Raw genomic sequence first — 16,079 nt, 5'->3', positions numbered from 1 at the left:
AATTCCTTCCCAAGTAAACATGGAGGAATCCTGGGCTTATCTGATTGGCTGGGAGGACAATTGCCTGGGTACTTGGCTAGTGTGCAGGGTTCTATAACTGCCTTTCATCCCTAGAAATTCAGAGACTGGTAGTGTGTTATAGGTGTCCTTAATGTTAGGCCCAATCCAGCTTCCACAGTAACCAATTAAGAAGTAAGAAGTCTGAAGTTGCTGTGGGAGTCATTTCTGGAAGATCATCAAGTGGGAGCGTTTCATTTTGAGTTTCACAAGCTAACCTGAGAGCCAGAATATTTTAAATCTAATATATCCTTTCTAAAGACAACTATGGAAGACATCTTCTACGTGACTGTACAGTAGACTATTCAAATTGTTATTTATTTGTATATATATATATATATATATATATATATTGTAGAAGAAGAAGAATTTTAAGAACACACATTGCACCAAAGACTTTCAGCTTAGTATTGGAAAGAAAACAATTCTGTGATGCATTGTGGAACTCAGCAATGGTTGATTCATTAATGTAAATATTATAGAAAGAGCCAACGTAGTTTTGATGTTCATGTTCAAGTTGCAGGTGTATCTACTCTTCTGCGAGAGCAACAACGTTTTCAGTTTAACCATGCCTCGGGCTGAAGGCGCGCAATGACCGTGAACATTTCAAGCATAACCATTTACTAAAAAGGCAACGTCGGATAAAGGCGCGTTCGATCAATCACACGCGGTGAAGCACGAGCTCAACCATCTTTCTAGTGCGTCATTTAAGTAGCGCAGTGAAAGTTTGAGCCTGTTGGGTGCGCGGATCTACCGAGAGTTCAGCGCAGTACAGAGCGCGAGTGAATGAAGTTATATTTATATATGCACGTGTACGGAGGTTAAACTACACGCAGAACTGTTTATGTTTTCGGTGCACGTCAGAAAAAGAGTGCGCAAGTCTTGTAAAAGCACGGGCGGGTACTAACAAGCTCGGTTAACTTGCATGAACAATTTAGAAGTGTACATCACAGAAGCAGTGGCAAGGAGTTTACCCTTAAACCGCGTGCTACAAGTTAATACGCTTCCAACTGACGTTTGCATGAGAAATCTCATTCACGACAAATTAACAGAGGTAGAAAGAGGACTACCTAGTCAAGAAGGCATTGACATATGAGTATTTACAGTGCTCCGTAGGTTTTAGTATGAGCATCTGCTTTAAGGCTTTTAAAATACCAGAGAAGTGAAAGAGACAAATACAATATTGTTTGAAGAAACAGAGAGATTAATATCTGCAACTACTGGGGCAATAGCATAAAGATTATTGAACTAGCTATCAGTGGTCAGGAAAGGGAACAGACTACTCTTAGCCTCTCACGTCTTTTTATTACAATGTGTCTCAGCAATTAAAGGAAAAGGAACAAGTATTTCTTTTAAGGAAATTGTTAAAAGAAGCAACCACAAATCTCTGGCTAAAATTGCAGCAAGAGTCTAGAATTGGAACTCATTATTTTATAACCATTTTCTAGAACTTTAGGCTACCATACAAAAGAGCTTTTAATCTGACCATACCATGCCTCTTGGCAATTACCAGAGGTGGCCAGGTAAAGTTTTTAGCATACAGTTGGATAGAAAGAAATTAAAGGAGTTAGGATTCACACATGTATATCTAACCAGATGCATTTATTTTACTACAGATTCCCAAGACACGTCTGAAGGTTGCGGGTCTGCTGTTTCTCGTTTTTTATTTTCTCCACTACCCCTTTCCCTTCCTTGGCGTTGCCGACTCAGCTGTAAAACATAGAGTTGGGCAGGGAACTCTGAGTAAGGGTCTCTGGGATCGGCATCAGCTCCTGTGGAACTCTGTAAGCAAGTCCTGACAACATTGATGTTATAAACTTGATGAATGATAGATTGAACGCATTAATGTACTATCATAACCATTGACTGATTTCATCAGTATTTGTGAGTGCAGTGGACTGGACTGTCCATCAACGAGGGACACTTGACTTTATCATCAGGTGTCAGACATTGTAAAAAGAGACGAGGCAAAGGGCCGATCACCCGCTCCCCCCGTCGCTTCCACATCTCGACTGGGAAACCATTGGGCCCTGACGCTTTACCCGTCTATAGCTGTGCAAGCGCAGCTGAGATTTCTTCCTCCGATATGTCTGCCTCCATATCCAGAGCCTGTTGAGTGGTGAGCCTCACGAGAGGCACCTGATCCAGTGCATCCAACCCTTTCCCATACAGGTCCCCCTGCCCAGGACTATATAGTGCCTCATAGAAGTGAGCAATGTCTCCATTGTTAGTCAGTTCCCTTCCTTGGGTGTCGTGTAGGGCCTGCACATATCCACTCGCTTTGTCCCTCCTCTCCAGCCAAGCCATCATTTTACCCGCCTTGTCCCCAGCTTTGTGTATTCGACTTTGCCTTGCCCAGTGTGCCTACCTGGCGTTGTTTAGTGCCACATTGCACAGTGTTTCTTGCGCTGTGACTATTGCCAACTTGGCCTCCTGTGACCGCAAGGAGAGAAATTCCTCCTGCACTTCTTGTGCTAGCCTCTCCTCCTCTGCCACCTCCTTCACGTGCTTCCTGCCACCATTCAGAGCACCTCCCCTGCAGCAATACCTTATAACCCTCCCAAAGCGTAACTGGGCTGTTGACTGTCTCTGTATTCATATCAAAATACTCCCCAGTTGTATTGAACAGGCCGTCCACAAATTCCAGGTCTCCCATGTAGTAGGTATTTTGTCTCTAGCTCCTATTGGGCTTAGTCAGCCCGTTCTTTAACTCCAAGAGTAACGGGGAGCGGTTTGATATACCTCTAGCCAATAACTTAGCGGACAGCAGCTCGTGGGTTATGTTAGATGGGAGGAAAAAGTGGTCAATCTTGATATGGAGCCGTGTACCCCAGAAAAGAAAGAGTAACCTCTTTCTGTTGTATGCAACCATCTCCATGCATCCACCCAACCTAGGACCTTGGCGAAAGAGAGCAATTTGGTATAGGACGCCGGTTTCCTGCTGCCAGCATATGTCCTGTCTAAGCCCTGGTCCATAACCTGATTAAAGTCCCTCTCCGCCAGTATCCAAACGTCTGCATTGTTGTGCAGCATGAGCCCCTGAAGTTCCGAAAAGGAGGTTGGATGCAAGCGGTCAGGGCGCATATACCGCAACCATTCCCCAAGTGACTCCCCACAGTGTTAAGACGGATTTCTGAACTCTGTCCTGGCGGCGCAGAAGTTCAGAAGGCCAACCTAATTACTTGGAACAGGGTAACCTCTGGACAAGCCAGACCAATCAGGATAGCGATCGCGGCGGTCAAGACTAGGTCTCAAGAGGGGTGAGGGTGACTGAAAGCCTGCAATGAGCACACAAAGCAAGGACACTTACAAACTACTCCAAACAGGTGTTATATTAAAAATATACACACATTTATTCTGAGGCCTTTAAAACAATGACCGTAGCGAGAAATCACAATACAACTCTAGTAGACCAACACATGCCATACCAATACAATATATACACAAATACAAACAAGTCTCAAGCGTTAGATGCACGAAATGTGTAGTCCACCTAAAAGGGAAGGAAAACAGGCAGTGCAAAATAATGCTTAGACCCAGTCCGCCTTCAGAGGCACCTAACTAAAAGGAAGTCCGAGCCCTACGAAGAGTGGAGCCTTGTGCTCAAAAGTACCTGCACACGCTGGTGCCAACGGGCAAAAGGGGGATTGCACAAATGAAGAAGAACAGAGTTCCGCGACTCAAGCGCAGCCTCCACTGTGGGCAGAAGCAGAGCGCGAGTACGGAAAGGCGTGCTGTTTTGACACAGCGGGGAAAAGCTATGGGCTCCTGCAGGAGGGCGACCAGTTCTTAGCTATGCTACTCACCGGTCCCCGATGCAAGCAGACCCAGGCTTCTCCGCGTCAGTTTCAGTCGCTGGCAGGTTCAGGAGAGCAGGGGACGTCTCGTCGTCGTGTTTATTCTGCAGCAGCAGAGTTGAGTTAAAGATGTCCCAAACAAAGTGAACCCGCACAGTTTGTTACCACAGCAGGGCAACGGAGCGGCCGTGTGTATCTCAGTCAAATGTACCCTACTCACTTCAGACCTGGGAACGCCAAGTGTACGAATCGTGTGAGAGTGACAAGGACGAGAAATACAACACAACCTGGTGGCGGTAACAGAGCAAGACTCCTGTGTAGGCTGGTCAGTCTGCTGGATGGCCCAGAGACACTTCCGAAGGCTTACGTGCAAGAGATGGTGAAGATGCCGAGAATAGCTGTCCCCGCTATTCCAAGGGTCGAAGTACCAGTACAGGCCTTCTGGTTCGATCAGAGGTAAAAAGGGTTTCACAAGGCGACAGCAGTGCAGAGGAGCAGTCCTTCAGCGGGTCACCAGCGATTCCTCGGTTCAGCCTCTTGGTTGCAGGATACTTGGCTCCTGTATTCCTTCGTTCGTGAGAACTCAGGAGATCGACATGGTAGTGGTGTTTCCAGCCCCCTCTTATCCACGGTTCCCTTCGCGCCAAAACGGAGGGGACCCAATGGGAGATCCGCTCATCAACACTCACACCATACGTGGACCTATCACGGACCACGGTGGTCCCAGGCATTCACACCACTCTAGACTCTCTGGCACCCAGGATGTGTATTGGGACCAGACATCCCAGCCCACATCCTGGAGGCACACACAAGGCCTGCAGAAGCCCGCGAAAGCATCCGTGTTTCGCGGGAAAGTACATGCCCAAATAAGGAAGGCCCTGGGTCGGCTCGACCTGGGGAAGGTGAAGGGAGCAAGACGGTCAGCGGACAGGATAAAGGAGCCTTGTGGTCTGGCCATTTTGGGAGCCAGGCCACCATTTTGGGCTAAGCGCGAGAAACATGCTTAAAACACCAAAAGGAGCTCAAAACACAAGAAACGATCGCTGCCACCATTCCCGTCCGTGAATCACTTGCACCAATCAGTTACAATCCAAAAAGAGTATCTAGGGCCTGTAGAAGGCTAGAGACCCAAGAGAGCAGTAACTTAGCTTACAGTGCCCTCTTGTGTCATGTTGCACGAAAGCCGCAACATGATAAAAGAAACTACGTAAAACAGCGTTTCCCGGTACTGACTGCCTTAAGGGCATGTCAGTTTCCCCGTAAGAATGGAGCGAAAGCCCAGAGGAGTGCGGCAGAAGGCTGCACTTCTCTGGCAAAGTCTAGATCACGGTGAAAAACAACAGCAAAAAGTTTAGGGGTTGTCACATGGAAGGAAAATTACCCACAATTACGAAATCTTTCCTAACACACAGTACACCCCTTACCAAAACATAGCACTCCCTAGCAGGAAGGAACTCTTAGCTGGGATGAAAAACACAAAGGCCAGGTCAACAAAAATTATATATGTAAGCTGAGACATGAATACACAAATTAATCGCAAAGAAAAAAGGCAAACTATACAAAAGATAAGTGGAATAAATTACAGGAAGCTTTCTTGAAGAAAGCACCTCATCATGGAGGATGATTACTTTGGGGAATAACGATGATAGGAATGTGGTACATGGAAACCTAATTGAGACTGCTTAGCAAGGACAGTTTTCTGACCTATACATTGAAATGAGATGATGCTTTGTTGTAGATCCTGAGGTCAATCACAACATACATGAAGCCAATCCTGACGTTTTGCACTTTAGTGTTGAGGAGGTACGCAATGCTACATTAAGTCAAAAGGGCGGCAGAGCTCCTCGGCCTAACAGAATTCCTATTGGCTTATATAAGTTGCAGTTGGATGTTTGGCTCTGTGCCGTCCCTTTAAAGTTGTAACAGAACTGTCAAAATCCCTACAATCGTGGACAATCGCTGAAATTGTCACCCTGCTAAAAAAAGGAGATAGAGAAGATCCAGCAAATTATTGGTCAATCTCCTTATTGGATGTCGCTGGGAAATCTGTACTGGCACACTTGATGAACTTTGGTAGCAGAAAATAATAATATTATCAGCCATTTGCAGGCTGGGTTCCAGCAGGGACAGATGCACTTCATCATCTTAGATGTGGTACAAGGCTCAAATTGAGGTGATGATTTGGTAAAATAAATTCTCCAACGCAAAGTGCTTTGGATTGACCAGCTTGCCACTCTAGTACCAAGGGGTATGAATGAGGATTTTTCCTTGCATTGTTTTATTTGGTATTCCTGTTAACACCTGTTTTCCATTACTAAATAGGATTGTGCTCTGTCTGTGACATCATATTATTGTAAGAATGTATAATACTAAAAACTGGTATGTCCAGTACTATGCTATGCAATAGCAATTTATGTTTCCTCTTTGGATGGAGTGTGAACATCTAATTATACTATTTCTTTTGTGTTGTTCACAAGTTGATCTAATGTTTTGACTGGATATGGACTAGAAATCACAATGCCCAGTACTAAGCAATGCACTAACAATTAGGAATATACCCTATTCATCAACAACCAATCTAACTTTTCATGTGCTGTTTACAAGTGCATTTATTGATTATGATTTTATTTAGACTGGTCTCTACAGCATTAGAAATTAGCCTGACTAGTACTATGCTATTTAGTCAGTCAATTCTTTTTTATTTTTGTGTGTGCAACTGACATGCTTGCCTATTGTCTGCAATTCATCATTTTATTATTATACTATAGGTGTATAAATTATGCCTTAAGACAGTTCTACCATATGTGTGAATACTTTGTTCTACATGTATCCTTTGATATCTATCAGTGCAATATCATATTAACTGCTGTAATATGAGAAGTATTTATCTAATGATGCATGTGGCAATTTGTTGCTTTTAAAGATCCTTGATGTGTTTATATATTTACTGTATGACATGGACACCCTTCAGTTTACCATCACATCATCTGTTGTTATATTGCAAGTATCCATACCAACGTTGAATTGAGTTTCACTTTATTAGTTTGTTACATATAAAGTTTAGCAATATCTGAAACTACATAGTCTCTCTTTAGAAGTAGTCTGTTTTTAATGTTGAGGGCGCGTCTTGCTCGTATCACAATGTTATCTCTTATCCAATCACGTGAGGATGTTTGCGTAACGTGGATAACATCATGTGATCAGTTAGAACACTATTTTACTCAATGCAGGCTGATTGCAAGTGATATGTCATTACGGTGTCCTACCACTGCTGCGAGGCAATCTGGAAGTACACTTTGATGCATGATTTATCATTATACATTGGTAAGCACATATAGTCATGCAGGGTGTTTTAACTATCTACTTGGTAACATACTTAACGTTCCCCATTTTAGATTGCGATTTTCTTATTGGTTTATCAGGTATCTTTGTTTACTGATCACAGACTCAGATGCGACAAGCTTGGAGTTTCTAAATACTCACTACCACTTATTCCTTTTTCAGACTAGTGAACCTAAATCAGAGTAGATTGTTGCTCTTTCCGAGTGGTCTTCAGGTATTTTAATTATTTTGTCTCACTTTAGCTAGAATGTTGTTGGGACACTGGTTGGGTGTGGCATTAGGAGGGGGATGGGATCTTTGTTCTTTTTATGTCTTATGTTGTGGTACCACTTTTGTTTTCCTTATTTGGTTTTGAATATTGCTTTTCGTTATATGAGAGAATGTAACATTAGATTGGAATGGAAATTGTAGCCTTCATTAGTCATCTGAAGTCAGAAATGATTTGATGCTGATTTTAATTTTACTCACTAAGATATGTTTGTTTGGGATTTCTTTATTTTATGGATTTTGATTTTTTTCTGTAAACAGTGATCCGTGATATCTCCCTCCTATATATTACACTATTTGGATGTTACATTAATGTTGTAAACAACCCCTAAAAAAGGGAGCGGGCTCCCCAAACGTGTTGGATGTTTGATACTTCTATGATGCCTATTACAGATGAACACTGGATTCTACCTAGGAGATTTATTCATAGAAATGTGAGTTTCCGTTTAAGAAGCTAGTCTTAAATAATGCTTGTTACTTACAAGATAAAGGTCTACAGGAGCCGGGAGTCTCTATTGTTTTCGAGACTCATTCAGTTTGTTTATTCCTTATTCTGGTCCACGTGTCAGGACCAGTGTATCCCCCTTCACCCTAACATTCTCACATATTATGGATTATTATTTGTTTTATTGATATACCAGGTTTATACCTTACAGAGCACGAGTGACCAGAGTTTTTGATTATTCGGCCTATTACAGAAATATGTAACCCCAAAGAAAATCAATTTATACACAGTTTTAATTTATCTCAAAACTTCTTTTCATGGGGTACCGATGGTCAGACACTGGGATCTGCAGAAAGAGGCACGAATTACATTACTTTTACTGAAAGCAATTCAAGTCTCTATAGCAACAACAAGGCCTCTGTATAGTGCAACGTAGCTTGTGATACAACCACGCCCAACAAGATAGAGAAGGTCATAAGGCAGGGCTGTGTCTGGGTTCTGACCTTGTTTTGCATTTTTATCAACAAATTGATAGAACTGCTTGCAGCAATTCCCACTGATGCTCCAAAACTAGGACCAGACATGATACAGCTATTACTATTTTCAGACAATGCAATATTAATTTCTCTTACACCAACTGGACTAACAAAACAATTGAATGCTTTTGTTGCAGGTTGCAAAACGTGTAGGTTGGAGATTAGCACTTTTAAATCATGATCTATTGTGTTCGACCCCAGAGTCAAGAAATCTCCTAAATTACACCTGATCTAGTATTGAGCAGGTGTCAAGCTACGATTATCTTGGGTTGAGATTAATGAAAAATTGCAGCAGGTCTGAGCCGACATAGAAGGCATGCTAAAAATTGGAAAGATGCTCCAATGTAGTTGGAACATTTTGCATAGATTAAGGAAATGGAGCATTCTGAATCGCTTTCAGTATTTATAATTTGCAGGCCAGAACAGCAGCACTATATGGCTCTGAGGTTTAGGGGTATGCAAAGCCTGTAGAGTTAACAGTGATTGAGAATACATTCCTCAAGAAGGCATGATACTTGCCCAAGAATACATCTAACACTGTGCAACACTCCACGCTTAATCAAAATACATCCATGATTAAATCAATCTTAAACCGATGTTGCACTGGGTCTGCATGTGGGCCTCATTACACGGTAGGAGGTAACCATGGCGCTATTAGCGTCATGGCTACCCCCTTACCGCCTTCTGGGTCCGGGTAGGCGGTATGGGGACTTACCGGGTCATTCCGACCCTGGAGGACCCGGTAAGTCCCCATGCGAATTACCATTCCCCATTCCCATTCGAGTCCCCATAGGGCTCAATGGGGAAGGAGCTAATAACGGTACCGCTATTAGCGGTACCGTTATTAGCTCTGAAGTCCCTCAGCGGGTCCCATCCTTAACACCTGGTTAAGCTGGTATGCATTTTGTCAATTCAAGGCTTCAAACACTATGTGGGTGGTCTATTCTAACCAGCACTTGTGTGACCAGCAAGGCAGGGACTGGCTATAAAAGGTACCTTGATGTGGTAAACCACCCCTTCCCCCAACCCAATGCATTTCTATTGAATATGATGCTTCGTTTCCGATCATTACCCTTAGCATCTTTGTACATACATGGAACAAAACACAATTGGACGTATAGCAAGCTGTTCCATCTGCAGAGAAAGGCCTGCACATTCCCGGCTTCTTTGCCCTGTATATGCCAATCTCAGGTCTTTTTATCTGCAACCTTTATTTATTTAATGTAATGTTCACTCTAGCAATGAAGTCATGGCCTTATGTAGGTCTACTGAGATTATTAGAGTACATTTATCCACAGAGCCTGGTTAATGAGGAAGCACATTTTCGGTTTATTTTAGCTTACGTTTCTTAACTGTGATATTGGGATGTATTTATAAATGATCTATTACAATGTCACCTTTTTTGCTACCTCAACATAAGGGATATTTATATGCCTTTCTAATATTTCAAGGTTTATATTTTTAGTTGTTTTTTTCAATTCCTCCCGTTTAATTGTATTGTTGTTAGTTGCTCTAAGACTTTGTCGAATGAAGCCTAAGGCATTTCAGATGGAACAATACATTAGCTTTTGAAGACTTCTTTATAAGATGGTGCACATTTAAAATCTGAAGTTTGGGGACTTAGAAAGCTGATGCATTGTTCCTTCTCTACACAGTATTTTCAGTTGGTCCAATACAAAGTATCACAACCTGCATCTTGTGTGAAGATTTTAATGGGGTGCTACACACTTGCTGGTTGCCTGCTACCCATATCAGTCCCCATCTGCTTTTCTTGCCTGACATGAGGGGCACTTAGCACCTCCCTTCCTGGGGCAGGGATTGAATTAATATGCTTAATGATTACTATTTTTACTGATAACATTCTTTCTTTAGCAGAAGCTTTGGCTGGAGGCATAGAACTGCCACATGTCCCAAGTGACATTTTACCATTATCTTTCACTGCTCCCCTTTGATCAGATCTTATTTGTTCTATGGAAGGACTGGGTCCAAGTGGTTCCCCTTACCCCAATGTCTGTGCCAGAACAATTAGATATGTCCCAAAGATAAATCTGAATTGTGTTAAAAGAAACAAACTCTACAAATTTCATGTTTTTCCAACATCATCCGTACATGAAACGTTGAATACTTATTAGCAGGTAAAAACACAAAGATAAGAGGAAAGCTCATACACTATACTCCATCTCCTACAAAATGAAAAAGGACACTGTACTGCATAACATACCCAGCAGCATAAGCAAATAAAACTGAACAAAACAACAAAAGAAAACAGTGAAACACCCATCAGCAGAGAAAGTCCAAATGTAAACAGATAAAAAGCTTCCCATACAACAGTGCCATTAGGCAGAAATGTATGCACAAAATCAGCCATTTACCTAAAAAAGACAACCCTAACAGGTAGTATGCTTTCAAGCGTAAAGCAAAGTATCAACGCTTTAATGTCTGAATTTAACATTCAGAAAGGGGCATGGATGAATATGGAAAAAAGATGACTGTAAAGTCTGAGCTGCACAAAGCACTGCATGTCTAATACAAATAAGCATAGCATGTATGCTCTAATAGAAATGACTACTATTCTGTGCAAAAGAAGTCAATTAAAAATGCTACATTCTGCAAAAAATTCAGACAACCCTAGAAGGACAATTGATACACATATCATCCAGCAAGCGCTATTTAGCAGAAGAAACGTGCATTAGCACAAACCAAAATATATTGTACACCTTCACTATGGGTTAATAACGATAGACTAGCCCATTAAGGCATTTGAAAGCCCACAATTAGCAACATCAAAGAAGACATACATGACTCTAGTGTCAGGAAATAAATGTTGGACAGTGGACATGTGCAGAAAAGTGAGTGCTACAGAGAAAACAAGCACATTTTTCAAAACATTCATCAATAAGCACTTTAATAATAAAGATGGGGAAATGAGTGTTTTGCAGAATATTGATTCTTGCTTTATTCAGCAACAAACATGGTTAAAGGTGCTTCATATCTCATGTGCTGCTACTGAGTAACATGACGGCACCTTCACCATCTATATTGTGGCTCCTCATTTATTGTGAAAATCTATTTAACTAAACAAACAGCCGAATTGTTAATCAAATTAAAATTCACAAAAGTAAATTAAATGGAGCTTGAAATCAAAAGGGTTGGAGGAGGTATTCTATTACAGAGTTAAAAAAAAGTAGAAACTACAAACCTCGCATAGACTGCCATTACCTCAAAAGAACTTATATCAGATACACAAACACATCCAAAGTGCATAAAGGAAATTGCACATGATAATTGTGAGATACATCAATATACACTAATTGTGTATGAATACAATAGATGCATTTAGAGCTACTGTTTGTTAATGTAAATGAAAACATAAATAACTCGAGCACAAACTCTGACTTGGCCTAATGTACTTATTCATCGAAGATTGGGTATTCCTAGATGAACATCTAAAAATATGTTTATGCTGCTACTTGGACGTCCGCATACAACCAAACAATAAAACCAGATTCACTGTAAAAGCGTTATTAAATCTGAATATGGGTGAAAACATATTGGGCCTCATTAAGATTATGGTGGTAAAAAAGTGGTGGTAATTCTGTTTTGCCACTTTTTTGGAGGCAACGGAATTACTGTAATTTTTACCACACTGCCGTATTCCGAGTTTGGAGAAAAAATGGAGGATTTACCGTTAGCAAAGAGCTTCAGCTAAGTCCTCCCCTTTTCCTCCAAAAATCATCTGAATTTCGGCAGCAGAATTCCTGTTCACCGAAATTCCCCCATAAAGCACTTGGAATTATATGGACTCCAAAAATGGGGCCTAACACGACCCTACCACCACTTGTAATCCTGTGGTAAACCCACAGCAGCAAGTGGTGGTAACGGTAACCAATTTTGTTGGTTAATGCGGCAGAATTATCAACAACAAAACAAAAACAAACAAAATAATTACTGCCAAACTCGTTATGAGGCCATTAAACTTAAAAGTGAGCTAAATTTAAACAATTGCACAAATGCAAAGTCAAGAATAAGAGAAACAAGTTTGTCAAGGGCTTGAAATGGAAATTACCTTAAACATAAATAACAAAATACAAGTTTAGGAGTTGGACATACAATTTCGAACACTTTATTTGTGGGATTCAATAGTGTTCCCACTAAGCAAAAAACAAAATTGTCCGTAGCTCGTAGATTTGTATTAGGTGCACAATACACGTATATTTTTAAAACAAAAGAATAAAATCTACAGTGAGGTATAAATACCGACACACGTGCACATAAATATGGGTGAAAAATCAGCAAAACATAGTGATGCCCAATTCAAAAAATACTTAAAAACAATGCAGCCTAACCGCAAGATCTGCACAACTCCAATATTTAGCAGGTGTCTGTTTCGGCCCTCCGCATCCTCAACTCGAAGCCCTAAAAGACCCAATCTCTACTGAAGAAGTGAGCAGCACTATCCTGGCATTAAAAAACACAACCCCCGGCCCGGACGTGCTCTCGGCCCAATTCTATAAGAAATGTGCCTACATCCTCGCACCTCAATTGGCGTCCCTGTTCAACTCGTTCCTCTCATCGGGAACCACCACTCCCTCCATGAAGGACGCATTAACGGTACTCATACTGAAGCCCGGGAGGGATCACGACCAATGCGCCTCTTACAGACCCATCACTCTACTAAACAACGACACCAAGGTGTTTGCAAAAATCTTGACAAACAGACTGGCGTGACCTACTCCCAGATATAATCCACCCGGACCAAATGGGATTCCTCCTTGGTCGCAGCACCCACGACAACATCAAAAGAACCTAAAACATAATCGAATCTGCCAACAGGACGAGACTGGAAATGATGGTCCTGTCGCTCGATGCCTTTGGCCTTTGATATGCTTGATAGATTGGGACTATATCCGAGAAACATTAAAGCACTACGGGTTTGGCCCAAATTTCATAAAATGGACACTCGCCAACTACCAACATCTCTCTACCAGGCTCAGAGTGAACGGGGCATATCGGACAAAATCAATATAAGGAGAGGCACGAGGCAAGGGTGCCCCCTATCCCCTCTCATATTTGCACTCTCGGAGCCATTCGCTAGCAGAATCCGACACAATCCGGCAATTCACGGCCTGGTATTCAAAGATCAATCCTACAAAGCAGCCTTATACGCTGTACTGCTCTCCCCCAAAAAGTGCACGAAACAACCATAAATCACCAATGCAATAATGGAGCAAGTACTTTGAACCACAAAAAACAGACAGACACAATAACTCACAACCACGCACTCTTAGAAGATAAATCAGCTCTTTACAGCTATTTAGTCAAAGCTTACAAATACGTAGAAATCACTCATAAAAATAACATGGACCTAGTTCACAGAAGAAATAAAGAAATCAAAAGGAAATACATCACCGTGAGCGTAATTGAAGACCTCATCTCGTCCTGAAGTGGCTGGAAGACTCCGGGGACAGCCAGGCCGAGAGTACCACAGCTCACAGGAAGGCCAGACAGAGCGTCCTTCTCTGGCTGAAGTCTCACCTGACCCCCTCCGGGTTTCCGCATATATAGGAACTCCACAAAAGGGGAGTTAATTCTCAAACCTTCTGGAATTGCACCTGCGCAGTTGAGGAACAGCTGTCGGTTGCCAGCTGGGTCAATCGAGAGCTCCCCCCAAGGAACACAGGGCCTCTCTGCTCTAAAATCACGCTCCACGGAGAACAGTAGCAAGCCATAACAAAGTTAGCTTTCCCAGCAGAAATGACCTTGACTGCATACCAAGTTTGAAAGAGCATGTTTGTCTCAGCACTGTGAATTTAATACTTCAGCAAAATGTGTGCAGCCTTTCACTGCGAAGTGAAGTAAATATCCAACATGGCTCCGAGCGCTCCCAAAATGCATTGCGCACCCGCGCCATTTTGAACCAAGCATAAATCCAGCACAACAATTCCACCCTTTGGATATTTACCTTCCATAGCCAGGTGGCACTGGAACTGGTCTCTGAAACCTACGAAATGTTAAAACTAAATTGGGAACACATTGAAGACAACAACAACAAGCACTTATAATAAACAATTTAATAAAAATGCAAGCAAAAATATAACGTAGTCTACCCCCATTATCAGGTATCCATGAAAATAACCAATCCCACCAGTTTTTGTTACGATTTTGAGACACTTGAGAAATGAGATCCCTCAAGCCTCGAATATGACTTTCAAGGGATCGTGAGTGGTCACTCAAATTGAAGCAACACATACCTTCAAAGGCATTACACCCTAAATTATGTTTCAGCAATAGGTAATCAACAGCAGCTCTGTTCTGTAAAGTTGCTTTTCTAATTACTTGACTATCAAGGAGTAATTCTTCTAAAGCCTGCAAAGTATGATTAAGACTTTTGACTACTAAACACGCTTATTTCATCAAAGATTTGTAACCTCCAGCAGCTAAATCCCAAACACCTACTAATGAAAGGGTTAATGCTAAAACCTCAGCTTCTGATAGCAAATGTACATGTGAATCACAGTCAGGAGATAGCCCTACAGATTCAAAGGTTGACCTTTTACCTCGAGTTATCACTGAATGTAAAGGAAACATCATTAGTCCTAATCGAGTCAAAGCACATGGACCTCCAGAAATGTTAGCTGGAATATAAGTATATGTAATGTTACCACATGAAAAGAGCCATCCTGTTGGAAGTTTCACATGATTCAAATGACTAGCAGTTATCACTGTATGATTGCAAGACATAGTGTTATTTACACTGGTGCATTTGCGTGACACTCGCGAACATAGTCGCCTCTCGAACATTGTCTGATTGCGCTGATTGGTAGACTCTATTTGTCTGCATTTACCAATTTCTTGTGCTTTGCACGTCATAATGTAGCACACATCCCCTTGGGTTATGTTGTACGTAATCACACGTGTTAAATTTCTCCATTTCTTGTCGGTTTCTTGGCAGAATTTGCAATATTCGTAGACTGAAAAAGATTGTCTAATGTCTGAATCTTGAACTAAAGAATCATTATGTGTGATGCCGAAAATATGCTTTAAAACCGGAACAGGCGTCGGCACCGTTACTAAACATGTAGTAAATAAAGCTTCAGCATTGGGCACATCAGTTAAACAAAAGTGTGATATATTCAGCACTTGCTGTGCCAGATATATCCACATATTTTCTTCTTGAGTTATCATATGAGAGTGTTTCCTCCGTCCTACAAAGGGTTCCTGCACAGCTGGCATCAAGGTCGTTTTTACTTGCTCCTGATGTATTTGTCGCATTTCACGGATCAATGTCTTCGGTCTGGCGGGCTTGTCGGCACTGGCATAGGGCTGCTTGGGGACAACATTATTCATCACTATCAGTATCCCCGTGATCACTGGCACAGATGTGACATTTGTCACTGGTAACAGAAGATTGTCGAACCCGTGCAAATGGAGTCCATTTAGTGCCACAGTCACACCAACCAGACCCAGGATCTGCAAGGCAAACCCAGAAAAGAGATATCAGTGTTGCACATCACTCTCTTAGGTAACATTTGTCTGCAGGTACATATTGCCATTTCTTTCTACCAGGCTCCATCACTAACACCACTTGATCTTTGCCTGATGCAATGACATCTGCGGGCACTGGTGGGCCACTTG

General features: G+C 41.9%; 1 protein-coding gene across 1 annotated transcript in view; it reads right to left on the bottom strand.

The window, feature by feature from the left end:
* Positions 1 to 14,556: 14,556 nt before the first annotated feature.
* The window catches only part of LOC138579642 (uncharacterized), a 31,316-nt gene continuing 29,793 nt past the window's right edge, over positions 14,557 to 16,079 (bottom strand). The window contains exon 2 of the mRNA XM_069649894.1: positions 14,557 to 15,914. Coding sequence (XP_069505995.1) covers positions 14,850 to 15,914 — 1,065 coding nt within the window. The 3' untranslated portion in view covers positions 14,557 to 14,849. The remainder of the gene's footprint in view (positions 15,915 to 16,079) is intronic.

Source organism: Ambystoma mexicanum, chromosome 3p, assembly GCF_040938575.1.
Source record: "Ambystoma mexicanum isolate Mex_15411 chromosome 3p, UKY_AmexF1_1, whole genome shotgun sequence".
In the NCBI taxonomy this organism is placed as follows: Eukaryota; Metazoa; Chordata; class Amphibia; order Caudata; family Ambystomatidae; genus Ambystoma; species Ambystoma mexicanum.
The sequence above is the reverse complement of the archived record's forward strand: the minus strand, read 5'-3'. Positions and strand labels throughout refer to the sequence as shown.